Consider the following 26,449-nt stretch of genomic DNA (forward strand, 5'->3'; position numbering starts at 1 on the left):
GAAGATCTGCACTCCAAAGGAGTGTGATTAAAGAAACTTTTGTCCCTATTTTTGAAGGCTCTTGGTGCTTTCTTTCGCTGTTTGGACAGCAACGTATGCCACACACAGTTTCTTGAGCCCATCTTCTGCCATCTGGGACTGGTACAGAGGCATTGCTCACTGCATCTGGACGCAAAACCTAAGTAGTTGTTAAAGGCAACTAATGGCTCTGTAGCCTCAACAGAATCCCATTCCAGTAAGCAGGAAGCTCAAAAGAAAACGGCCATGCTAAAAAGGGTTATTTTGTAAGAAGAACAGTGAGGTGGGACAATGTTCTAATGAGGTGAAATGGGTAGAAGGTGGCTGACAGAATTGGACACTGCTGCTCCCCCTTTCCCCCCAGAGTAGGTATTACATGCAGCAGCCGCAAGTCCATACTCTGTAGCTGATGTGCCACCTCTGCTTCAGGCTGTAGATGAAAGCCTGGCTCTTCTCCCAAACCTTCCACGGATCAGGCAACTGGATAGCACATACCCTGAATGACATCTGCATACACTGTAGCAGAACTAGCTTACTGCATACGCTCTGAGGCCTCGATGCTCAAAAGTAAACACAGGCGCTAGAGGCCATTACTGCCATACTAGTGAATGCATTTATCTGTGAAGTATGTTCAGAGGGATTTAGAGCGGGAAAAGTGAGCACGCCAGGCATAAACGCAAATAGCATGCTAATGTAGTCAAGCTCATGTTAATGAGGTCATTTTGTATTCCTCCCCAATGCTCAGAAAACAGCACCCGAAACAAAACTACCCTAGTGCTGCAAAAAAAATAACACTACGTCAAAGTAGTGTTAGGGTGTTGGAAGAGAGGATTTCCCATGATTCTCTCAGCAAAATCTGCCGGTTTCAATTGCTTTTGGAAGCAGATGGAAGCCCGTGCAAGCCAAGTGCTGGTCATGAGAAACAGCAGACCCAAACGAAAACACACCTTGGGTCTGTTTCCTGCATCTAAATATAAGCACCCAAGCTTAAAAAAACAAAACAATTAAACATGCTTATATTTAGGCCGCAGAAAATAGACAGCAATGGGTGCTTCACGTTCGGGTTTTACCAGGTACATGCACACAGGAGCTGAGCTTACTATGGAACTCTTCTGCACATGCGCCAAACACAATCCTCTCGTTGAACTCCCTAATGCTCAGTGCTATGAGCACGTCTATATTTGCACTTCATTAGCACTGACCATTAGGGCGTTGTTCTTCTGCATTGGCCCGGCGGTATTTTTACGACGCTATTCGGAACAGTGCAGGAGTTTTGAGCATCGGGGCCTGAGATCAACTGCAATTTCTCCTTCACCAACTTCTTTGATATACCCGGCTTGTCTCTCTGCTTCACTTCTGCATTTGCCAATATGTGAGTACTTAATATGATCGTGCTATCTCTATAATTGCCTATGTGCAGTTACAATAGCTATATGCTGCCTAGAGTGAATCTCTTCAAAAGGCAGTAAATAAATCTTTTCAAAAACCCCACTGACTTGCCAAAGTCATTTTAATTGTTTTCTTAGAAATGTACATGGGACTCACCAATCTCCCCTGGGCCTTTGGCATTCAAAGGCTCTTGACTCTCATTCATATCTCTGCTTTCAGCTCCTCTCCTGCAACTCCTGGTTTTTGTGGGCAGCTCTGGTGCCTGCAGTAAGGTGCTGACCATGCCTTTCAGCCCCTTTTTCCCCAGCTCCTTCTCTACTTCTGTTATAAAAAGAGAAGCAAGATTAAGAACTATAACAACTCAGCACGGACAGACAGACAGACAATCCCAACTCCAAGTATAAAAGTCCAATTGTGCTATGGCTCTACAATATCTTCCAAAATCTTTATTGTATCAAAGTTTCATAATTAACAGACTGACCGACAAGGCCTTGTTCAAAACTGCATCAGCTGAAACTTGGAAAAGTGTTGAAGTAGAGGCTTAATGACCGTCCCTGATGCAGTTTTGAAACAGGGCCTTGTCGGTTGGTCAGTTAATTATGAGAACTTTGATACAATAAAGATATTGGAAGACATTTGTAGAAGCGCTGGGTTTTTCTTTACTTGGCTTATGGATTGAGCCCCCACTGTGAAGAATACATCTACTAATTATAACTGGATGGCTCTACAAGGACAGGTCCGATTTTATTATGTATTCCCTAGTTCTCCCGACCTTTGACTTTCTTTTTTTTTTTTTTTAATTAAAGATTTTAAAGTTTACAATTCCAAATATATCACAGGAAAAGGAAGAAATTCCCTAATACATTTAAAACTAAACAAATTCAGAAATTAGTCCAACAAAAGTCCACATCAAGGAGTGACAGGTGTTTCAAAACCAAGAAAAACACAAATCAGTAATTCAGGTTAGGAAGAACATCACTAACAAACAAACACAGCTCAAACATTTTTTAACCTCCTAATTACTCTTGTGATCAGCTTCCTGCTGCAACAAAAAATTTAACAAAAAAGGTTCCCAACGAACATAAAGCGAATGCTACATACCTGTAGAAGGTATTCTCCGAGGACAGCAGGCTGATTGTTCTCACTGATGGGTGACGTCCACGGCACCCCCTCCAATCGGAATCTTCACTAGCAAAGACGTTTGCTAGCCCTCACGCGCCGATGCGCACTGCGCATGCGCGGTCGTCTTCCCGCCCGAACCGGCTCGTGTTCGTCAGTCCCGTATGTAGCAAGACAAAGACAAGGGAAGACACAACTCCAAAGGGGAGGCGGGCAGGTTTGTGAGAACAATCAGCCTGCTGTCCTCGGAGAATACCATCTACAGGTATGTAGCATTCGCTTTCACCGAGGACAAGCAGGCTGCTTGTTCTCACTGATGGGGTATCCCTAGCCCCCAGGCTCACTCAAAACAACAAACATGGTCAATTGGGCCTCGCAACGGCGAGGACAGAACTGAAATTGACCTAACATCTTATTCAACTAACTGAGAGTGTAGCCTGGAACAGAATAAAAAATGGGCCTAGGGGGGTGGAGTTGGATTCAAACCCCAAACAGATTCTGAAGCACCGACTGCCCGAACCGACTGTCGCGTCGGGTATCCTGCTGCAGGCAGTAATGAGATGTGAATGTGTGGACAGATGACCACGTCGCAGCTTTGCAGATCTCTTCAATAGTGGCTGACTTCAAGTGGGCCACTGACGCTGCTATGGCTCTAACATTGTGAGCCGTGACATGACCCTCAAGAGCCAGCCCAGCTTGGGCGTAAGTGAAGGAAATGCAATCTGCTAGCCAATTGGAGATGGTGCGTTTCCCCACAGCCACTCCCCTCCTGTTGGGATCAAAAGAAACAAACATTTGGGTGGACTGTCTGTTGGGCTGTGTCCGCTCCAGATAGAAGGCCAATGCTCTTTTGCAGTCCAACGTGTGCAGCTGACGTTCAGCAGGGCAGGAATGAGGACGGGGAAAGAATGTTGACAAGACAATTGACTGGTTCAGATGGAACTCCGACACCGCCTTCGGCAAGAACTTAGGGTGAGTGCGGAGGACTACTCTACCCACAGAGGAATGTATACCATATGTTTTCTTGTTATTATATATTGCCCTTTAGTTTTCCTTGTTTCCTTCCAATGTTTCACTGTTCTTTTCCATTGCTATATTCCTTAACGACATTTAATTTGTCTCGTATAACTCTTCACAATGTAATCCATAACCGAATTCTAACAAATTGTAATTCCATCATTCATAATGTATTGTAAGCCACACTGAGCCCGCAAAAAGGTGGGAAAATGTGGGATACAAATGCAATAAATAAATAAATAAATGATGAAATTTGGTATAAGGAGCATGAGCTACTAGGGCTTGAAGCTCACTGACTCTACGAGCTGAAGTTACTGCCACCAAGAAAATGACCTTCCAGGTCAAGTACTTCAGATGGCATGAATTCAGTGGCTCAAAAGGAGGTTTCATCAGCTGGGTGAGAACAACATTGAGATCCCATGACACTGTAGGAGGTTTGATGGGGGGCTTTGACAGAAGCAAACCTCTCATAAAGTGAACAACTAAAGGCTGTCCCGAGATCAGCTTACCTTCCACACGGCAATGGTATGCACTGATTGCGCTAAGGTGAACCCTTACAGAGTTGGTCTTGAGACCAGACTCAGACAAGTGCAGAAGGTAGTCAAGCAGGGTCTGTGTAGGACAAGAGCGAGGATCTAAGGCCTTGCTGTCACACCAGACGGCAAACCTCCTCCATAAAAAGAAGTAACTCCTCTTAGTGGAATCTTTCCTGGAAGCAAGCAAGATGCGGGAGACACCCTCCGACAGACCCAAAGAGGCAAAGTCTACGCTCTCAACATCCAGGCCGTGAGAGCCAGAGACCGGAGGTTGGGATGCAGAAGCGCCCCTTTGTTCTGGGTGATGAGGGTCGGAAAACACTCCAATCTCCACGGTTCTTCGGAGGACAACTCCAGAAGAAGAGGGAACCAGATCTGACGCGGCCAAAAAGGAGCAATCAGAATCATGGTGCCTCGGTCTTGCTTGAGTTTCAACAAAGTCTTTGCCCACCAGAGGTATGGGAGGATAAGCATACAGCAGGCCTTCCCCCCCAATCCAGGAGGAAGGCATCCGATGCCAGTCGGCCGTGGGCCTGAAGTCTGGAACAGAACTGAGGGACCTTGTGGTTGGCTGTAGATGCGAAGAGATCTACCAAGGGGGTGCCCCACACTTGGAAGATCCGGCGCACTACTCTGGAGTTGAGCGACCACTCGTGAGGTTGCATAATCCTGCTCAACCTGTCAGCCAGACTGTTGTTTACGCCTGCCAGATATGTGGCTTGGAGAAACATGCCGTAACGGCGAGCCCACAGCCACATGCTGACGGCCTCCTGACACAGGGGGCGAGATCCGGTGCCCCCCTGCTTGTTGATGTAATACATGGCAACCTGGTTGTCTGTCTGAATTTGGATAATTTGGTGGGACAGCCGATCTCTGAAAGCCTTCAGAGCGTTCCAGACCGCTCGTAACTCCAAAAGATTGATCTGTAGACTTTGTTCCTGGAGGGACCAGCTTCCCTGGGTGTGAAGCCCATTGAGATGAGCTCCCCACCCCAGGAGAGACGCATCCGTAGTCAGCACTTTTTGCAGCTGAGGAATTTGGAAAGGGCGTCCAGAGTCAAATTGGACCAAATCGTCCACCAGTGCAGGGATTCGAGAAAACTCGTGGACAGGTGGATCACGTCCTCTAGATCCCCAGCAGCCTGAAACCACTGGGAAGCTAGGGTCCCTTGAGCAGATCGCATGCGAAGACGAGCCATGGGAGTCACATGAACTGTGGAGGCCATGTGGCCGAGCAATCTCAACATCTGCCGAGCTGTGATCTGCTGGGACGCTCGCACCCGCGAGACGAGGGACAACAGATTGTTGGCCCTTGTCTCCGGGAGGTAGGCACGAGCCATCCGAGAATCCAGCAGAGCTCCTATGAATTCGAGTCTCTGTATTGGGAGAAGATGGGACTTTGGATAATTTATCACAAACCCCAGTAGCTCCAGGAGTTGAATAGTCATCTGCATGGACTGTAGAGCTCCTGCCTTGGATGTGTTCTTCACCAGCCAATCATCGAGATAAGGGAACACGTGCACCCCAAGCCTGCGGAGCACTGCTGCTACCACAGCCAGACACTTTGTGAACACCCTGGGCGCGGAGGCGAGCCCAAAGGGTAGCACACAGTACTGGAAGTGACGCGTTCCCAGACGGAATCGGAGATACTGTCTGTGAGCTGGCAGTATCGGGATATGCGTGTAAGCATCCTTTAAGTCCAGAGAGCATAGCCAATCTTTTTCCTGAATCATGGGAAGAAGGGTGCCCAGGGAAAACATCCTGAACTTTTCCTTGACCAGATATTTGTTCAGGGCCCTTAGGTCTAGGATGGGACGCATCCCCCCTGTTTTCTTTTCCACAAGGAAGTACCTGGAATAGAATCCCAGCCCTTCTTGCCCTGGTGGCACAGGCTCGACCGCATTGGCGCTGAGAAGGACGGAGAGTTCCTCTGCAAGTACCTGTTTGTGCTGGAAGCTGAAAGACTGAGCTCCCGGTGGGCAATTTGGAGGCATGGAGGCCAAATTGAGGGCGTATCCTTGCCGGACTATTTGGAGAACCCACTGGTCGGAGGTTATAAGAGGCCACCTTTGGTGAAAAACTTTCAACCTCCCCCCGACCGGTTGATCGTCCGGCACGGACACTTTGATATCGGCTATGCTCTGCTGGAGCCAGTCAAAAGCTCGCCCCCTGCTTTTTCTGGGGAGCTGAGGGGCCTTGCTGAGGCACACGCTGCTGACGAGAGCGAGCGTGCTGGGGCTTAGCCTGGGCCGCAGGCTGTCGAGAGGGAGGATTGTACCTACGCTTGCCAGAAGAGTAGGGAACAGTCCTCCTTCCCCCATAAAAACGCCTACCTGATGAGGTAGATGCTGAAGGCTGCCGGCGGGAGCATTTGTCGAAAGCGTTATCCCGCTGATGGAGCTGTTCTACCATCTGTTCGACTTTTTCTCCAAAAATGTTATCCGCACGGCAAGGGGAGTCCACAATCCGCTGCTGGATCCTATTCTCCAGGTTGGAGGCACGCAGCCATGAGAGTCTGCGCATCACCACACCTTGAGCAGCGGCCCTGGACGCAACATCGAAGGTATCAAATACCACTCTGGCCAGGAATTTTCTACATGCCTTCAGCTGCCTGACCACCTCCTGAAACGGCTTGGCTTGCTCAGAAGGGAGCTGGTCCACCAAGTCCGCCAGCTTCCGCACATTGTTCCGCATATGGATGCTCGTGTAGAGCTGGTAAGATTGAATCTTGGCCACGAGCATGGAAGAATGGTAGGCCTTCCTCCCAAAGGAGTTTAAGGTTCTGGGGTCTTTGCCCGGGGGCGCCGAAGCATGCTCCCTAGAACTCTTAGCCTTCTTCAGGGCCAGATCCACCACACCAGAGTCGTGAGGCAACTGAGTGCGCATCAGCTCTGGATCCCCATGGATCCGATACTGGGATTTTATCTTCTTGGGAATGTGGGGATTAGTTAGTGGCTTGGTCCAGTTCGCCAGCAATGTCTTTTTTAGGACATGATGCATGGGTACTGTGGACGCTTCCTTAGGTGGAGAAGGATAGTCCAAGAGCTCAAACATTTCAGCCCTTGGCTCATCCTCCACAACCACCGGGAAGGGGATGGCCGTAGACATCTCCCGGACAAAGGCCGAGAAAGAAAGACTCTCGGGAGGAGAAAGCTGTCTTTCAGGGGAGGGAGTGGGGTCAGAAGGAAGGCCATCAGACTCCTCGTCAGAGAAATATCTGATGTCCTCCTCTGCCTCCCATGAGGCCTCATCATCGGTATCAGACACAAGTTCACGGACCTGTGTCTGAAGCCGTGTCCGTCTCGACTCCGTGGAACCACGGCCACGGTGGAAGCGTCGAGAGGTGGACTCCCTGGCCGGCAGCGGCGAAGCTCCCTCCCCCGACGTCGTCGGAGAGTCCACCTGGGAGGCAGCCGAAACCAGTACCGCAAGGGGCACCGGTACCGGGGACCTCACCCCGGGCAAAGGGCCAGCTGTCGCCTCACTCGACGGTACCGGTGGTGCAAGCACCCCCTGTACCGGAGAAGGGCGCAACAGGTCTTACAGAATGCCAGAAAGAACGGCCCGGAGACTCTCGTGCAGAGCGGCTGTGGAGAAAGACTGGGAAGCCGGTGCAGGCGTCGCGGTCAGAATCTGTTCCGGGCATGGAGGCAGTACCGGGCTGTCCGAGGTAGAGCGCACCGACACCTCCTGAATGGAGGGTGAGCGGTCCTCCCGGTGCCGATGCCTGCTGGGTGCCGACTCCCTCGGAGACCCAGAGCTCCCGGTACCAAGTCGGGAAGGTGACCGGTGACGATGCTTCTTCGACTTCTTCGAGCGAATCATGTCACTAGAGCTCCCCGGTACAGATGAGGAGGACGTTGAATCCAGACGTCGCTTCCTCAGGGCCGGGGCCGAAGATGGTCGATCCCGGGGGGGCTGTACCGCAGGAGCCCTCAGGGCAGGAGGAGACCTACCCGAAGGCTCACCGCCACCAGCAGGGGAATGGACAGCCCTCACCTGCACTCCAGACGAAGCACCACCGTCCGACGACATCAGCACCAGAGGAGGTCCCGGTACCACCGACGCCGACGCACTCTTCCGAAGCCTCGGTACCGACGATGCAGGAGGAGGACGCCTCGATGAAGTCGATGTGGTCTCCGAAGACTTCGGTGCTGCCGACGCCGATGCGCCCGACGAATCTCTAGATGCCGATGCTGTCGAAGTGCCGGAGAACAGAACGTTCTACTGGGCTAATCTCGCTACCCGAGTCCTCTTTTGCAAAAGAGCACAAAGACTACAGGCCTGCGGGCGGTGCCCAGCCCCCAGACACTGAAGACACGAGGCGTGCCTATCAGTGAGCGAGATTACCCGGGCGCACTGGGTGCACTTCTTGAAGCCGCTGGAAGGGTTTGATGTCATGGGCGGAAAAATCGCGCCGGTGAAATCAAAATTCGCGATGATGACAAGAGGCACCGATACAAAAGGGGAAAAAACCCGTGCGGGCGGTCAACAAGGCCGCTCCCGAAAGCGAAAGAAAACTTACGCTGGGAAAAAAGCCAGAAATACAGGAAAAAGGTTCTCTCTCTTTTTTTTTTTTTTTTTCGAAAAACAAGGAAAGACGCGCGAGGGTCCTCTGAGGGGCACGAAACAGTGGCAAAACACGACCGTCCCGAGTGCGGACAAAAGAAGGCTGACGAACACGAGCCGGTTCGGGCGGGAAGACGACCGCGCATGTGCGGTGCGCATCGGCGCGCAAGGGCTAGCAAACGTCTTTGCTAGTGAAGATTCCGATTGGAGGGGGTGCCGTGGACATCACCCATCAGTGAGAACAAGCAGCCTGCTTGTCCTCGGAGAATTCTTGGTACGATCCTAGACTATCTTGCGAATCCTCTAAAAACACCTTGAAATCTACAAAGGAACCCATTTTTGGGTGACCTTTGCTTTTCTTTAGGGCTCCTTTTCTCTGATAGGTTTGAACTTCTGCTAGTCTGCCAGCAACAAAACTCAAAACCTGGTAGCAGAGTCAGGTTCAGTTCCATTTCCTCAGCCCAGGTCAGAGGAACAGCCCAAGCACTGCAGTTATACCACACTCCCCCTAACACAAAATCGGCTCCTGTTATCTGCCTTTGCTCTCTGTGCCTAGAATCTCCCTTGGGAAGCTGGGAGTTACCGTCTGATATGCTAGACTCCTGAAACATATCATCAAAAGTCTGGTGAATTTCAGCAAAAGAGGGTCGGTCCAAAAGATTCCACTGCCAGCCTAAGGGAAAGGAGGAAAAGAAAGAAATCATCAGATCAGGATCTGCAGGTGGCATTGAAGCATAGCATTCAGTTGCTGTATCTGGGGGCTTACATGCTCTCATCAGTTCGTACACTTTCTCTGGGCAGCCCTCAGGCCTTTCCATGCGATAGTCCTTCTCCAGCAGCTCGTAGACCTGCGACAAGTCAATGCCAGGATATGGCGACATACCATAGGTAGCAATTTCCCACAATAAGACACCAAAAGCTGAAACAGAGCAAGAGCAAGGTGGTCAGTGACAAAATGACTGCAAAACCTTTGGGACTGTTTTGTGTAACCACACTATGACAAGGCTCATAACCCATCATTTACAATCAGAGTAAAAATGACTAACAAAATTTAAAACCATGTTCAATGTCATCTGAGTCTAGGAAACTTGATATAATCTGAGCGCATCAAGTCAATATTGAGCCTGGTTTTGTCACTTTTGGTAGATAAGTGACTCAAACATATGTGTTGCTCATGTAGGCATGTCACCTGGTTATGGGCCCATTGCATTTGCATTATGCTTGTGTTGCTATAACAGAACTCCATGTAACACTAGATGTGTATGCTGGGCCCATAGCCACTTGACAAGCCTACATGAGCAGCACATATGTTGAATTCAGTTATCTACCAAAAGTGGCAAACTAGGTCCAGTGTTGTCTTGATTTACTAAGATTGTGTCTAGTTTCCTGGTCTGAGATAACATTGAACATGGTTTTGAATTTTGTTATTTTGAATTTCTCTACATCTGATTGTAAATGATATAAAATTTGCCCAAAACAGTAAAACACCCCGCAATATCAAGAAAGCTGCAGCAGCAGTTATCATAAGACAATTTCATTTCAAAACTCAGAAAGAAGACAAGGGAAAGATAATAAAAAAACACTCTGAACCCCCCACAGCCTCGCCCAACTGAGACTGCATAGGCTCACCATGACCACCACCATAACCACAGATATACTGGTTCTCTGAGGGACTGCATAGCACGGTTATATGCTCACTCAGAAATCGATATGTCTGTCTCCACCTGCTGGTAGGAGTGCATACCCCCCCCCCCCCCCAATCAGTCCTTTCTGGGCTGGTTTGGAGGGAAGCTAAGGGGGGGAAAAAAATCAGTATAGCTCAGCGATTCCCAAATTTGGTCCTGGAGGAATTCTCACAAGTCTGATTTTCAGGATACCCACAATGAATATTCATGAGAGAGATTTGCATGCAGTGGAGGCAGTGCATGCATATCTCCCTCATAGATATTCATTTTGGATCTCTAGAAGACCTGACTGGCAGGGGTGCGTCCAGGACCAGGTTTGGGAATCACTGGTGTAGCTTATAGGTCTATAAAATTATTAGGCAAGATGGCAGGCCTTCTGTACAGTGTGAGATACACATCCCTAGAAATAATATGATCTGGGCAGGGAAAGGACGACATTTTACATGTATTTAATTTTGAAATACAAAATAAAAAAGAAATAATAAAGCAAGGAATACAAATAATTTAAAATAAAGCAAAGACCCCAGCCTTACCCTCCGACATGACACAAACACAAAGGGCCCGATATTCAGCACTATTTATTTGGCCAGGAATGGCTCCTGGCCAGTTAAATAGCAAATTCAGCATCATCCCCCTTGAATATTAGCGCTTAGTAGCTAGTTGGCTAAGTGCAAATATTCTATGCTAAACCAGTCAGGTTGAGGGGTTAAGATAGACCTGCTATTTAAGAGGCCTATCTTTAACCACTATTAACTTAACTGGCTAGTGCTGAATATTAATTTAGCTGTTAAGTTGTTGCCGCCAAAACTGAAACAGGATATTTAATACTGGTTGCCAAATACAGTCCGCATTGCCGCATTGAATATACTGAGTCAGCGCCGCAGCTGGCAGCTAACTGTAATGCCTGCCGTCGGCTGAATATTGGTTGGGGGGGGAGGGGAAGAGTTCCTCACTAACCCCTATAAAGACCTTACAGAGCAATCTTAATTTTGAAAAATAAAGCCAGCTCTGCTGGTACTTTCAAAAGCTCCTTATATAGCCTCTATGCTGATTGACTGCTCCCTCTTCTGGACAGCCCTATAATTATCCAAAATCCAGTCTTCACTAGATAGCTTCTTCAGTTGTCTCCAATGTAAAGTAATCCATTGTGCTAAAATTTTTATGAGAAGACCCAACTCTCATCTTCTTCAATGTAACCTACAAAAAGGGTTCATGGATCTATTACTTTCCCAAGATTCCTACTCTCTCTTTATGCTGAGATGAAGCTTCCATCCCCTAAATATTTTTATCTGAAAACCTTAAAAACCTTAAGAGTTTCACACAAGTGGAATGATTTGCCCAAAATTAAAAATGAGAGATTACATGATTTTCAGAAGTTTTTGGAAAACATGGTTATTTATAAATATTTCACTTGAATTAATTTTTTTAAATAACAATGATCAATATTTGCTCTATAAAATATGACTTCAAATATTTTGTGAACTCATTTGTATTATGCATCAATAATATTCTATTTATGTAATTTTTTCTTGCATTTGTAATCTGCTCTGAACTTCTATTTGGTAGTAGTGAACTAGAAATTATAAAATACTGTAGATACTGTTAACATGGAAGAATGAACTCACCATAGTTGCACATTTTGTACAATCTAGTGAATCTTTACACCCCATTTTGATCAATTGTTTTGGTGTCAAATTCTATGAATAAAGTTCTAGTACATGAGCCTCAGGTTAGTATGTAAATTAGGCATCCATCGGTTGTGACCATAACCCTATCTGGTGTTTCCAAATCCACCTAAAGTGCATAGAAGGAAACCCTTACCCCAGACATCAGACTTGATTGAGAACTTGTTGTAAGCCAGGCTTTCAGGTGCTGTCCATTTAATGGGAAATTTGGCTCCAGCGTGGGCAGTGTATGTGTCTCCTGTCATCAGTCTACTTAAACCAAAATCTGCCACCTTCACTAAATGGTTCTCTCCTACTAGGCAGTTCCTGGCAGCCAAGTCCCTGAGGAAAGAACAAGAGGAAGAATAAAAAACTCTAGAATCAGCAATCTAGTGATTCTACAGGTTACAAAGTATTTGATTTGGCACTATCAGGCTGTAACTGCAGAAATCAAGTCAGTCAGTACCAGCAAGCTGGTGAAACTATATAAACAAAGGTCACCTATCAATGTAATCTACATCTTAATGTGTTCTATAGTCTGCCACACACACAATATGTAACTACTTTTTTTTAAAATTGCTGTATTTGATAATTGTTAGTATTCAGTACCTTTTACTAAGGGGCCCTTTTACTAAGCCACAGCAAAATGTGGCCTGTGGCAGTGCGAGTGCATCTTTTGGGTGTATGCTGGGCCAATTTTGCAGTGTCCTAGAAAAAGGAACTTTTTTTTTTTTTTTTTTTAAAGGGGCCGGAAAAGGGATATGCAGCAAAATAAAAACCAGCGCATGTCCATTTTCAGCCTGAGACCTTACCGCCACCCACTGACTTAGCGGTATGGTCTCACGTGCTTCTTGAAGCGTGCGCATAATGCCGTTTAAGCTGGGTAAGTGCCATGTGATAAAAAATATATATTCTACCATGTGTTTTTGGCACACGCCAAATTCAGAATTACCACCCGGGGCACATGGTAGCTGGGCAGTAATGTCGATTTGGCACACGCTGGATACGTGCCTTTGTAAAAGGGCCCCTCACTCAATTACTGCAGTACTTAAATGCCCTAGTCTGCCAGTTATGATTATGCAATTGACAGTATTCATTTATTGCAAAGTATCTTATGCATTAATGTTTGTTTCTGATAAAATGTGTATTTTATCTATTTTATTTTTACAAAAATTAAAAAAATTTTTTATTAACAGTAGGATATGTTTTGCACGTCTAAAAGGAGAAACTAGCCTGACGCAAGCAGTGTAAGGTACCAGGTTAGAAGCACCAGGCAGGGCTGATCTCCCCCTAAGATATCCAAGTTCACTGCTGGTGCCAAGTGTAGAAAGCTACACTATGCCAATCAGATAAGCTATGCAAGTCACCTAACATTTTTGACAGGTGGTTACTTATAAGTCCTGCTTATAAATTCTCTAGCAGACAGGCTACAGTACCAAAACTCTTTTCCATAGCAGTACCTACCAACATCATCCAAGCAGACTTACAGTGCTCACTAGCTGAGGATTGGCCAGAGCAGGGGCAAGGTGTGAGACAATTAGGGAAGCCAGTAACTCTGCCATCATTAGGTTGCTAAGAGGTCATTTCTGGAAGCAAAAAATGTAATACAGCCAGATAATTGCAGCCCAGCTAAAGGTCAGCACTCAGAGCTTTACACTACAAAGATGTTTAAGGCACAGATACCAGCTTTCCAGACAATAGGGAAAATCTTTAAAGTCTGCACATAACAAAGGAATGTGAGATTAACATTACAAAGGAGGCAGAAAGTAAAGCTCAAGTTTTAAACACAAGCTCCTCCAGATCACAAATTTATCAATTGGGGGGGGGGGGGGGGGGGGGAGAAGGCTGCTACTACATTCACACTGTTAACCTCAGAAGACAAGGAGACTGGACTCTCTGCTACAGGAATGGTTTTTTCATCATCTGTCTCAAACATAGTAACATAACATAGTAGATGACGGCAGAAAAAGACCTGCACGGTCCATCCAGTCTGCCCAACAAGATAAACTCATGTGCTACGTTTTGTGTATACCTTACCTTGATTTGTATCTGCCATTGTCAGGGCACAGACCGTATAAGTCTGCCCAGCACTAGCCCCGCCTCCCCTGGGACAAGATCTCGTTTGCCACACATCTGTACCAATAATAAAGCCTTCATGCAGTATTTTTGCATTTTAGTTATAGACACAAACAACAGACTTTACTATGAGAACACATCACAGCTGTTTTTCTGGCAAACCTGTGTTCTCACAATTTCTTGATTCTAACCACTGGACCAGGCCTCCTCTTAATTCCTGTTTTCAGGTCTGCTTTCTATGACAGTTCAAGGAGCTGCATTACCTGTGGATGAAATTCTTTTTCTCTAGGTATTCCATGGCTGATGAGATTTGTGTGGCCATGTAGAGCAGCACCACAGCATTCACCTCCTGACGGTTACACTCACGCAGGTAATCCAGCAAGTTCCCGTATGTCATGAATTCAGTAATGATATAGAACGGTGGCTCTCGTGTACAAACACCTGTGGGCAGAAGATGAAGAGGTTACAATCTTTCTAGACACAACTTCCTCCCTTCTTTGTAAAAGGTGCATGCAAAGAGTGCACCCTTGCATAAGCACACTCAGGCACAAGCCAGACACTTTTCAGTGAAACTTTTCTATTCAATCTTCTGCCAAAAGAAAAGCATAGACTAATCACGCGAGGATTCATTTTGCACTACAGGCAGCAGAATGGGGTTTGCCCAACACACCACTTAGAGAGCAGGGTGGGGACAAGGATCAGTTTGTCTGGCCTCTCCAACCAAAAAGATGTTTTGTGCTGCATGTCACAAAGTCAAGTGAAAAACAGTTTCAGATTTTTCCACAGACTCTACTACAGGGCTTCCCAAAATTGTTCTCAGGACCCCACCGTCAGTCAGGTTTTCAGGATATCAAGTCAGACCTGATAGACCTACCACCCCGGAATGCTAAAAAATCATCTCTTACATTCCTTAATCTTCATTTCCCCAATTGCAAAGGTCTAAAATACAAATTAATGCACGCATCAACCTTTTCCTATATGAGCACGCAATTCTGGAACGCGCTGCCACGCAACCTAAAAGCGATCTATGAACTGACCAACTTCCGCAAACTACTGAAGACCCATCTCTTTGACAAGATATACCACAAAGACCAACACATGTGAAACTCCCCATATATATCCAGAAATGTTTAACAATGTCTTCTGTTATATTACTATCATGTATTCCATTACCATGCAACCCAAAATCCTTCTGTAATACCTAAATGTCTATTCTCTTTTTATTTCCACTATCCATGATGTATTGTAAGCCACATTGAGCCTGCAAAGAGGTGGGAAAATGTGGGATACAAATGCAATAAATAAATAAATATCTACCATGAATATGCAAAAGATACAGCTGCATTCAATGCAGATGAACATGCATAACAGAGTGCATGCAGCTCCTGTATATTCACCTCCACTGCCTGCAACTATAGCTCATGCATTTTCGCTGTGGATATCCTGAAAACTCGACTGGCTGTAATGTCCTCAAGATAAGTCTAGGAAGTCCAGCTCTACTGACATAATCCAAACTTTTCAAAAATTGCAAAGCTGATAGAAATACAAAAAAGTATCACATCATTTCCTCGGAAAACCTTCACAATCAAAGTAAGTTTCTCCAATAACCCAGAAAAGTCTGACCAGCCCAGGTTTCAGTAACTCATTATTGGCTTCCTGGGCATTGACTTCTCATATTTTGTTATACTTAAAAGCCTTTTCTTCTCCTGCAGAAGTTCCACACATCTATTCCTACGGCTGGCTGCAAAATTCTGATAGCAAAAAATTTCTACACAGAAAAGCATAATAAAGGTGAAGAACCTCAACTATCAGAAACTTAGTAAACATTACTGTACCAGAAAAACACTGGGATCAGGACCCAAAGAATTCTGAGCAATGAAGAGATTATGATCACTTAGGACATTTCCATTTAAAATGATAAAAAGTGGGATGCAAGAAAATCAGACACAATAGTGAAGGAGAAAAATAGAAGAGCTTCATTAACAGAAGTGTCAGTGCCATGCGCTTAGTCTGTGAATCATGTGGAGAGAGAAGATCCTCAAATATCAAGAAATGCAATCAGAGACCAAGAAAATGTGGCAGAAAGATTTCCCATAGTTTTGGGTGCCACAGGCCTGAATTAAAATGAATTTTCAAGCACACTTGAATAGATTGCCTATACATGTTACATCTTATGAACTCCAGCAGGAAGCTGATGCAATACTACTGAGAGCGTTCTGACACATTCAACATACCCTATGAGTTTTATGCATATCATGATGGTAATAAACCTCACTAACAACATTTGGAGACTTTGCCTTGGACACAAAATATTTGGTAATTTTTAAGCTTCTGTCAATATCAAAAATTGGAAGTGAGGTAATCTCATTAGGGTGTGCTTGGAAGGAGTCCTGATTTTTTCACCATTTGCTGTCAAGCATTATTCTTGGCTCCAGTCAACTGAGTCAAAATTTTCACAATGTTATCACTATGTGAGAGTCAAGACATAGTGTTTGTATAAACACTGCTATTGCTTTGAAAATTCAAACATGACTTCTACAACTATAATTATTAGCTGGCCTTGTATAGAAAGACATGGAGAAACTTGGTTTTACCTACTAATTTCCTTTCCTCAATTCCTGCTAGACCAGTCCAGAGAAGTGGACTGTGCTCTATAGATGGAGGAAGAGAACACTAACTTTCAGTGATGTCGTCATAAGGAGTGGTGAAGCCCTAGAACTCGATATTCTACTTTCAAAGCAGAACTGAGCAATTGTAAACCAATACCCAGTGACTCAATCCCAAACACACTGGGAAATAATGATTCCCAGGACCTCTACAAGGATAAAATTAAGGACAAATTTCATGCTGAGAGATATAGAGGGAAGTAACCTGAAGAGCCTTAGAGGGGCATAATCGAACGCAAATGCCCATCTCCATGGGCGCCTATCTCCGAGGACGGGTACGTGAAGGGGCGGGACAGACCGTATTTTCGAAAAAGATGGGCGTCCATCTTTTGCTTCGATAATACGGTTGGTGCCGGGCAAATGCATCAGATTTGGGCGGATTTGAGCGAGGCGGTTTCGGTTTTCAGCGATAATGGAAACCGAAGGCACCCAGCTCAAAAACGAACACATCCAAGGCATTTGGTCGTGGGAAGGGCCAGGATTCTTAGTGCACTGGTCCCCCTCACATGTCAGGACACCAACCGGGCACCCTAGGGGGCACTTGTAAAAAGTAAAATAAAAAATTAAAATACCTCCCAAGTCCATAGCTCCCTTACCTTGGGTGCTGAGCCCCCCAAAACCCACTCCCCACAACTCTACACCATTACCATAGCTCTTATGGGTGAAGGGGGGCACCTAGATGTGGGTACAGTGGGTTTTGGGGGGGGGGGGTTGGAGGGCTCCCATTTACCAGCACAAGTGTAACAGGCAGGGGTGGGGGGTGGGCTTGGGTCCACCTGCCTGAAGTCCACTGCACCCACTAACAACTGCTCCAGGTACCTGCATACTGCTGTGATGGAGCTGGGTATGACATTTGAGGCTGGCATACAGGCTGGAAAAAAAAAAAAAGATTTTTAAGTTCTTTTTTTTTGGTGGGAGGGGGTTAGTGACCACTGGGGGGAGTCAGGGGAGGTCATCCCCGATTCCCTCGGGTGGTCATCTGGGCAGTTGGGGCACTTTTTGTGGACTTGTTCGTGAAAAAAAAAAAGGGTCCAAAAAAAAAAAAAGCAGCCCAAATTCTCACTTCTGCCACCCTTATTTTTTCCCCATTATCGGCCGAGCGCACCCATCTCTCCTCTTCCGATAAACACGTCCCAGTCCCACCTCCGACACGCCCCCGTCAACTTTGTTCGTTCCCGCGACAGACTGCAGTTGGAGGCGCCCAAAATCGGCTTTCGATTATACCAATTTGGGCGCCCACGGGAGAAAGGCGGCCATCTCCCGATTTAGGTCAAAATATGGGCATCTTTCTCTTTCGAAAATAAGCCTGTTAGTATACCTGGATGAGTCCTAGATTAGTCTATCAGGAATCAAGAAAAGGAAATCAGCAGATAAGACCAAATTTCTCCCTCCTTATCATTCTGCTAGACTATTCCAGAAAAGTGGGACATACTAAAGCTTTAAGACCCCAATAAGGGGACTCGTCTGCCACTCCCTCAGGCGAGGAACTGCAGAGGGGCAAATTTTGGCTAACCGGCTCACAAAGATGGATGGATTATGGTGGATTCACTCCCCTCTGAAGCCTCTATTCTGTTAACCACAGGGCAGCTGATAGGGCAACTGACCCCCCCCCCCCCCCCCCCCACCCTTCAACTCTACCAACTCTCTGCCTGCTACTACACTGAAATGGTACTAGAAACCCAGGAACCCTCCATAAAAGGCCTGGACAACTGGGGCACTTAGGAACTCCAACCACTATGGCAGGGGACACCTGAGAATCCCAAGTCTGCTGTAAGAAAGACATTGCTGAAAGCTAAGATGCAGGGTGCAACCAATAAGCTGCCAAGCTGCAGGAGCCAGCTAAAGGGGTGCACAGCTGCAGGGACATTTAAAGGATAGCCAGAGCCCCCAAAAGCACACTGCGTGTGTGCTTGCCTCTAGAACTCTTTGCTCCATACGTCCAGTTGGCATGCTCTCCCTCAAAAAGGTGCCCCAGAATGACAGGCCATGTGGAAGACATGAGGCCAGTGCAGAAAATAGTCACTGCTCCTGCAGATGAGAAACCAACAGGTCTTGTGCTTCTGAGGCAGGGGATGTCAATGGAAAATAGCTGCACAGCTAAGCGATAGCCCCAGCAGACTGTACTCCGGCTGGAGCACTCAAGCTAGCCTGCACAATTACTCTCCCCTCCCCTCAGCCTCAGCACTCACTTCTCTGCCAAGATTTCCCTTTAACATTCCAATTCACAACTACCATATTACATTTATGGCATTAGATAACGCACTTTGTCAATAAAAGTCCAAAATATGGAACAGAAACAATTCATTAAAAAGCTCCCTTGCCACCATCAAATAATAATAAGTCTTCCTCATTACCTCCAAAAATACAACCCATCTCCCTATTCTAAATTTACAAAAAAATAAAATAATAATAAAAATCCCCAGATCAACCAAAGGCTTTATGATAAAACCTTTCAAAACGTAAACCTGTTGATAAAGTGTACCAAACTTTAGACCACATATCTAGAAAGCATATGAATCCATAAAACTAAAACTTCACTTGCTGTAAAACCTCAAGAAAAAAATCATTGCAATGAATGGACTCTGATACAAGCTCATAAATTACAAGTAAGGATCACAAGAGTGCCTGAAAAACCAGGCAAAGACTCTTAAAACCTACCCTATACATGACAGGCAAACAGTGAGGTCCAGCTAAGGGTGGAGTATATGATCACACACTTTCAAGCTCAACATTAACCATGCTGTACTCTTTTGAACCAACTGAAGCTGTGGCAACAAATTTTCCCTCTTTTTTTTTTTTTGTTTTAAAAAGCTATCAATATGATAGACAAGGGAGAAGAAATCATGGGTTGGGGCGGGGAGGAGAGAGGCGAGAAAAAAAAAAGGGAGAAAAACAGAAGGACCCCCCTATGGGCCTTCCCTGCCATTGCCACAGGATTGGGACCCACATGTCTGGGTCGCGAAATAGAGGCTTCTCCTGGCTCAATCAGGGTAAAGGTCTATAGACCAATCAGCAACAACCAGGCGCTAGAGCTTGTCTTCAGGGTCACAGACAATAACCCATATCCCAAGGAGTCAGGTCACAAGAAAAATCCTATTGCTCTCATGTAAGCTGCAATCATTTGCTGGAGGCAGAGAATATAATAGCAAATTCCACGGCTGAACTCTCTACTTATGCTGGTGATGGACATCATTAAAAGCTAGTGTTTTCTGTCTTCATCTGCTGGTTGGGGAGCACACTTGTCTGGACTGGTCTAACAGGATGATAAGGAACACTCATTTCATTTATGTCTTCTATACTGTACTCCCAATACAAAATTACTACTCAAGGAGAAATTACATCTTACCTGCTAATTTTCTCTCTTTTATTCCCTCCAGACCATTCCCTACAAGCAGATGGGGAGACTGAGTAACTGCTAGTGACATCACTGTATTAAGTTCTGTGCAGTCTTCTATCCCTCAGTATTTCTAATGACAAAGCTAAGATGGTGGTAACAGAATAGACCCCTCCCCCAACACCTCAAGGGGGAAAATTACAACCAGTGTGAAAACGATGCCGCAGCACTATGCCTGTTTGAAAACTGGAAAGGTAACATCTCAATACAAGATGCACATATGCTCAACTTTCTTCATTCTGTACTCCAGTTTCTTAGATGGTGGTAACAGAACAAACCCTCCCCCCCCCCCCCCCAAATAACTTGAGGGGAAAAACAATCACCAACATGAAAACAACACCGTGGCACCATGCCTGTTTGTAACATCTCAATACAAGATGCAAGTATGCACAGCTTTCTTTGTTCTGTACTCCAGTTTCTTTAGTTAGATTTACGCTAGAGTTCGTTTGTGGGGTTTTTTCGTAAATAGCATCAAATATATCTTCAGCATTAAGCAGATCCCTACAGACTGCAGAACCATGCCCCCCACGCTGACGACAAAAAGAGAGAGAACAAAACAGATGATAGCTGGGGAGGGTCTGGGAATGGTCTGGAGAGACTTAGCAGGTAAGAATCTAATTTCTCCTTCCTGTCTGCTCCAGAACATTTCCTACGAGTGGGAAGTACCAGAACAGTAACCAACGAGGGCAGGACACAGACAATACCTGAGCCAACACTGTGGCACCGAAGCTCATCTCTCTCCTGGCCTGAACATCCAAACTGTAATGCCTCACAAAAGAATGCATAGACAACCATGTGGCTGTCTTCAAAATGTCCAGAATGGGAATAAAGGCCCTCACAGCCCATGACTCTGCCTGGACTCTAGTAAAATGTGCTCTCAACACTTCAGGAAGCTTCCTGCCACTCAGCAAGTACATGGAGGAAATAGCCTCCTTAATCCACTGGGCGATCGTGGCCTTAGAGGCTGCCTCCCCCTGCAAACAAAACAACGAGGTAATCTGATTTCCGAAACTCAGTTTTCTTCCGCAAATAACAACGGAGTATCCTCTGTATGTTCAACTGATAGAGAGGATCTGTTGAATCTTCTCTCTAAGGAGAGAGCCCGTAACCCCAAAATCCGTCAAAGCAGATGTAACAGCCACCAGGAAGGCCACCTTAACGGTGAGATCCTTCAAGGCAGCCATGACTAAAGGCTCACAAGGGGCTTTCATCAAAGCCCATAACACAACGTTCATATTCCAAGGAGGAATGACCAAATTAAATGGAAGGCTCAGAAAAACAACAAGACAAACGGTCCACAAAATCCTAAATGGAGAACACAAGAGAAACAGACAGAAAGCAGTTTTCTAAACTCTTTAAAACTCCCTGGTGTCAAACAGGACTCATTATCAAACAAACCACGGCCAAGGAAATGCATTTCTTGCCTCGACACAACCCATCTAGCGAAACATGGCCATGTTGGACAATGCTGTTTGACACCTGGGAGTTCTAAGGGCAAAGCGAATGCTACATACCTGTAGAAGGTATTCTCCGAGGACAGCAGGCTGATTGTTCTCACTGATGGGTGACGTCCACGGCAGCCCCTCCAATCGGAAACTTCACTAGCAAAGTCCTTTGCTAGCCCTCGCGCGCCCGCGCGCACCGCGCATGCGCGGCCGTCTTCCCGCCCGAAACCGGCTCGAGCCGGCCAGTCCAGTATGTAGCAAGACAATACACTTCAAGGGAAGACACAACTCCAAAGGGGAGGCGGGCGGGTTTGTGAGAACAATCAGCCTGCTGTCCTCGGAGAATACCTTCTACAGGTATGTAGCATTCGCTTTCTCCGAGGACAAGCAGGCTGCTTGTTCTCACTGATGGGGTATCCCTAGCCCCCAGGCTCACTCAAAACAACAACATTGGTCAATTGGGCCTCGCAACGGCGAGGACATAACTGAGATTGACCTAAAAAATTTACCAACTAACTGAGAGTGTAGCCTGGAACAGAACAAACAGGGCCCTCGGGGGGTGGAGTTGGATCCTAAAGCCCAAACAGGTTCTGAAGAACTGACTGCCCGAACCGACTGTCGCGTCGGGTATCCTGCTGCAGGCAGTAATGAGATGTGAATGTGTGGACAGATGACCACGTCGCAGCTTTGCAAATTTCTTCAATGGAGGCTGACTTCAAGTGGGCTACCGACGCAGCCATGGCTCTAACATTATGAGCCGTGACATGACCCTCAAGAGCCAGCCCCGCCTGGGCGTAAGTGAAGGAAATGCAATCTGCTAGCCAATTGGATATGGTGCGTTTCCCTACAGCCACTCCCCTCCTATTGGGATCAAAAGAAACAAACAATTGGGCGGACTGTCTGTGGGGCTGTGTCCGCTCCAGGTAGAAGGCCAATGCTCTCTTGCAGTCCAAAGTGTGCAGCTGACGTTCAGCAGGGCAGGAATGAGGACGGGGAAAAAATGTTGGCAAGACAATTGACTGGTTCAGATGGAACTCCGACACGACCTTTGGCAGAAACTTAGGGTGAGTGCGGAGGACTACTCTGTTGTGATGAAATTTGGTGTAAGGGGCCTGGGCTACCAGGGCCTGAAGCTCACTGACCCTACGAGCCGAAGTAACTGCCACCAAGAAAATGACCTTCCAGGTCAAGTATTTCGGATGGCAGGAATTCAGTGGCTCGAAAGGAGGTTTCATCAGCTGGGTGAGAACGACATTGAGATCCCATGACACTGTAGGAGGCTTGACAGGGGGCTTTGACAAAAGCAAACCTCTCATGAAGCGAACAACTAAAGGCTGTCCTGAGATCGGCTTACCTTCCACTTGGTAATGGTATGCACTGATTGCACTAAGGTGAACCCTTACGGAGTTAGTCTTAAGACCAGACTCAGACAAGTGCAGAAGGTATTCAAGCAGGGTCTGTGTAGGACAAGAGCGAGGATCTAGGGCCTTGCTGTCACACCAGACGGCAAACCTCCTCCAATGAAAGAAGTAACTTCTCTTGGTGGAGTCTTTTCTGGAAGCAAGCAAGATACGGGAGACACCCTCTGGCAGACCCAAAGAGGCAAAATCTACGCCCTCAACATCCAGGCCGTGAGAGCCAGAGACTGGAGGTTGGGATGCAGAAGGGCCCCTTCGTCCTGCGTGATGAGGGTCGGAAAACACTCCAATCTCCACAGTTCTTCGGAGGATAACTCCAGAAGAAGAGGGAACCAGATCTGACGCGGCCAAAAAGGAGCGATCAGAATCATGGTGCCTCGGTCTTGCTTGAGTTTCAACAAAGTCTTCCCCACCAGAGGGATGGGAGGATAAGCATACAGCAGTCCCTCCCCCCAATCCAGGAGGAAGGCATCCGACGCCAGTCTGCCGTGGGCCTGAAGTCTGGAACAGAACTGAGGGACCTTGTGGTTTACTTGAGATGCGAAGAGATCCACCAGGGGGGTGCCCCACGCCTGGAAGATCTGTCGCACCACACTGGAATTGAGCGACCACTCGTGAGGTTGCATAATCCTGCTCAACCTGTCGGCCAGACTGTTGTTTACGCCTGCCAGATATGTGGCTTGGAGCACCATGCCTTGACGGCGAGCCCAGAGCCACATGCTGACGGCTTCCTGACACAGGGGGAGAGATCCGGTGCCCCCCTGCTTGTTGACATAGTACATGGCAACCTGATTGTCTGTCTGAATTTGGATAATTTGGTGGGACAGCCGATCTCTGAAAGCCTTCAGAGCGTTCCAGATCGCTCGCAACTCCAGAAGATTGATCTGTAGATCGCTTTCTTGGAGGGACCACCTTCCTTGGGTGTGAAGCCCATCGACATGAGCTCCCCATCCCAGGAGAGACGCATCCGTGGTCAGCACTTTTTGTGGCTGAGGAATTTGGAAGGGACGTCCCAGAGTCAAATTGGAGCAAATCGTCCACCAATACAGGGATTCGAGAAAACTCGTGGACAGGTGGATCACGTCCTCTAGTCCCCCAGCGGCCTGATACCACTGGGAGGCTAGGGTCCATTGAGCAGATCTCATGTGAAGGCGGGCCATGGGAGTCACATGAACTGTGGAGGCCATGTGGCCCAACAATCTCAACATCTGCCGAGCTGTGATCTGCTGGGACGCTCGCACCCGCGAGACGAGGGACAACAAGTTGTTGGCCCTCGCCTCTGGGAGATAGGCGCGAGCCGTCCGAGAATCCAGCAGGGCTCCGATGAATTCGAGTTTCTGCACTGGGAGAAGATGGGACTTTGGGTAATTTATCACAAACCCCAGTAGCTCCAGGAGGCGAATAGTCATCTGCATGGACTGCAGGGCTCCTGCCTCGGATGTGTTCTTCACCAGCCAATCGTCGAGATATGGGAACACGTGCACCCCCAGCCTGCGAAGCGCCGCTGCTACCACAGCTAGGCACTTTGTGAACACCCTGGGCGCGGAGGCGAGCCCAAAGGGTAGCACACAGTACTGGAAGTGGCGTGTGCCCAGCTGAAATCGCAGATACTGTCTGTGAGCTGGCAGTATCGGGATGTGTGTGTAGGCATCCTTCAAGTCCAGAGAGCATAGCCAATCGTTTTGCTGAATCATGGGGAGAAGGGTGCCCAGGGAAAGCATCCTGAACTTTTCTTTTACGAGATATTTGTTCAGGGCCCTTAGGTCTAGGATGGGACGCATCCCCCCTGTTTTCTTTTCCACAAGGAAGTACCTGGAATAGAATCCCAGCCCTTCTTGCCCGGATGGCACGGGCTCGACCGCATTGGCGCTGAGAAGGGCGGAGAGTTCCTCTGCAAGTACCTGCTTGTGCTGGAAGCTGTAGGACTGAGCTCCCGGAGGACAATTTGGAGGTTTTGAGGCCAAATTGAGGGTGTATCCTTGCCGGACTATTTGGAGAACCCACTGATCGGAGGTTATGAGAGGCCACCTTTGGTGAAAAGCTTTCAACCTCCCTCCGACAGGCAGGTCGCCCGGCACTGACACTTGGATGTCGGCTATGCTCTGTTGGAGCCAGTCAAAAGCTCGCCCCTTGCTTTTGCTGGGGAGCCGCGGGGCCTTGCTGAGTCGCACGCTGCTGACGAGAGCGAGCGCGCTGGGGCTTAGCCTGGGCCGCAGGCTGTCGGGAAGGAGGATTGTACCTACGCTTGCCAGAAGTATAGGGAACAGTCTTCCTTCCCCCGAAAAATCGTCTACCTGTAGAGGTAGAAGCTGAAGGCTGCTGGCGGGCGAACTTGTCGAATGCGGTGTCCCGCTGGTGGAGAGACTCTACCACCTGTTCGACTTTTTCGCCAAAAATGTTATCCGCACGGCAAGGCGAGTCCGCAATCCGCTGCTGGATTCTATTCTCCAGGTCGGCGGCACGCAGCCATGAGAGCCTGCGCATCACCACACCTTGAGCAGCGGCCCTGGACGCAACATCAAAAGTGTCATAAACTCCTCTGGCCAGGAATTTTCTGCACGCCTTCAGCTGCCTGACCACCTCCTGAAAAGGCTTGGCTTGCTCAGGGGGAAGAGCATCAACCAAGCCCGCCAACTGCCGCACATTGTTCCGCATGTGTATGCTCGTGTAGAGCTGGTAGGACTGGATCTTGGACACGAGCATAGAGGAATGGTAGGCCTTCCTCCCAAAGGAGTCTAAGGTTCTAGCGTCCTTGCCCGGGGGCGCCGAAGCATGTTCCCTAGAACTCTTAGCCTTCTTTAGGGCCAAATCCACAACTCCAGAGTCATGAGGCAACTGAGTGCGCATCAGCTCTGGGTCCCCATGGATCCGGTACTGGGACTCGATCTTCTTGGGAATGTGGGGATTAGTTAATGGCTTGGTCCAGTTCGCAAGCAATGTCTTCTTCAGGACATGGTGCAAGGGAACAGTGGACGCTTCCTTAGGTGGAGAAGGATAGTCCAGGAGCTCAAACATTTCAGCCCTGGGCTCGTCCTCCACAACCACCGGGAAGGGGATGGCCGTAGACATCTCCCGGACAAAGGAAGCGAAAGACAGACTCTCGGGAGGAGAAAGCTGTCTCTCAGGAGAGGGAGTGGGATCAGACGGAAGACCCTCAGACTCCTCGTCAGAGAAATATCTGGGATCTTCCTCTTCCTCCCACGAGGCCTCACCCTCGGTGTCAGACACGAGTTCCCGGACCTGTGTCTGCAACCTCGCCCTGCTCGACTCCGTGGAACCCCGTCCACGATGGGGGCGTCGAGAGGTAGACTCCCTTGCCCGCATCGGCGAAGCTCCCTCCGCCGACGTGGTCGGGGAGCCTTCCTGGGAGGTGGCCGCGGTCGGCACCACACGCGGTACCGACGTCGGGGACCTCAACCTGGGCGATGGGCCAGCCGGCGCCACGCTCGACGGT

General features: G+C 47.7%; 1 protein-coding gene across 2 annotated transcripts in view; it reads right to left on the bottom strand.

Annotated features, from left to right (window-relative positions):
* The window catches only part of ABL1 (ABL proto-oncogene 1, non-receptor tyrosine kinase), a 190,379-nt gene that overhangs the window by 5,313 nt on the left and 158,617 nt on the right, over positions 1-26,449 (bottom strand). For both annotated transcript variants that reach the window (XM_030207823.1, XM_030207822.1), the window contains 5 exons: positions 14,336-14,513; positions 12,154-12,338; positions 9,414-9,566; positions 9,231-9,320; positions 1,564-1,728 (listed from right to left, as the gene is read on the bottom strand). In XM_030207823.1, the coding sequence (XP_030063683.1) occupies positions 1,564-1,728; positions 9,231-9,320; positions 9,414-9,566; positions 12,154-12,338; positions 14,336-14,513 (771 nt within the window). The remainder of the gene's footprint in view (positions 1-1,563; positions 1,729-9,230; positions 9,321-9,413; positions 9,567-12,153; positions 12,339-14,335; positions 14,514-26,449) is intronic.

The sequence above is a fragment of the Microcaecilia unicolor genome, chromosome 6, assembly GCF_901765095.1.
Source record: "Microcaecilia unicolor chromosome 6, aMicUni1.1, whole genome shotgun sequence".
Taxonomy (NCBI): domain Eukaryota; kingdom Metazoa; phylum Chordata; class Amphibia; order Gymnophiona; family Siphonopidae; genus Microcaecilia; species Microcaecilia unicolor.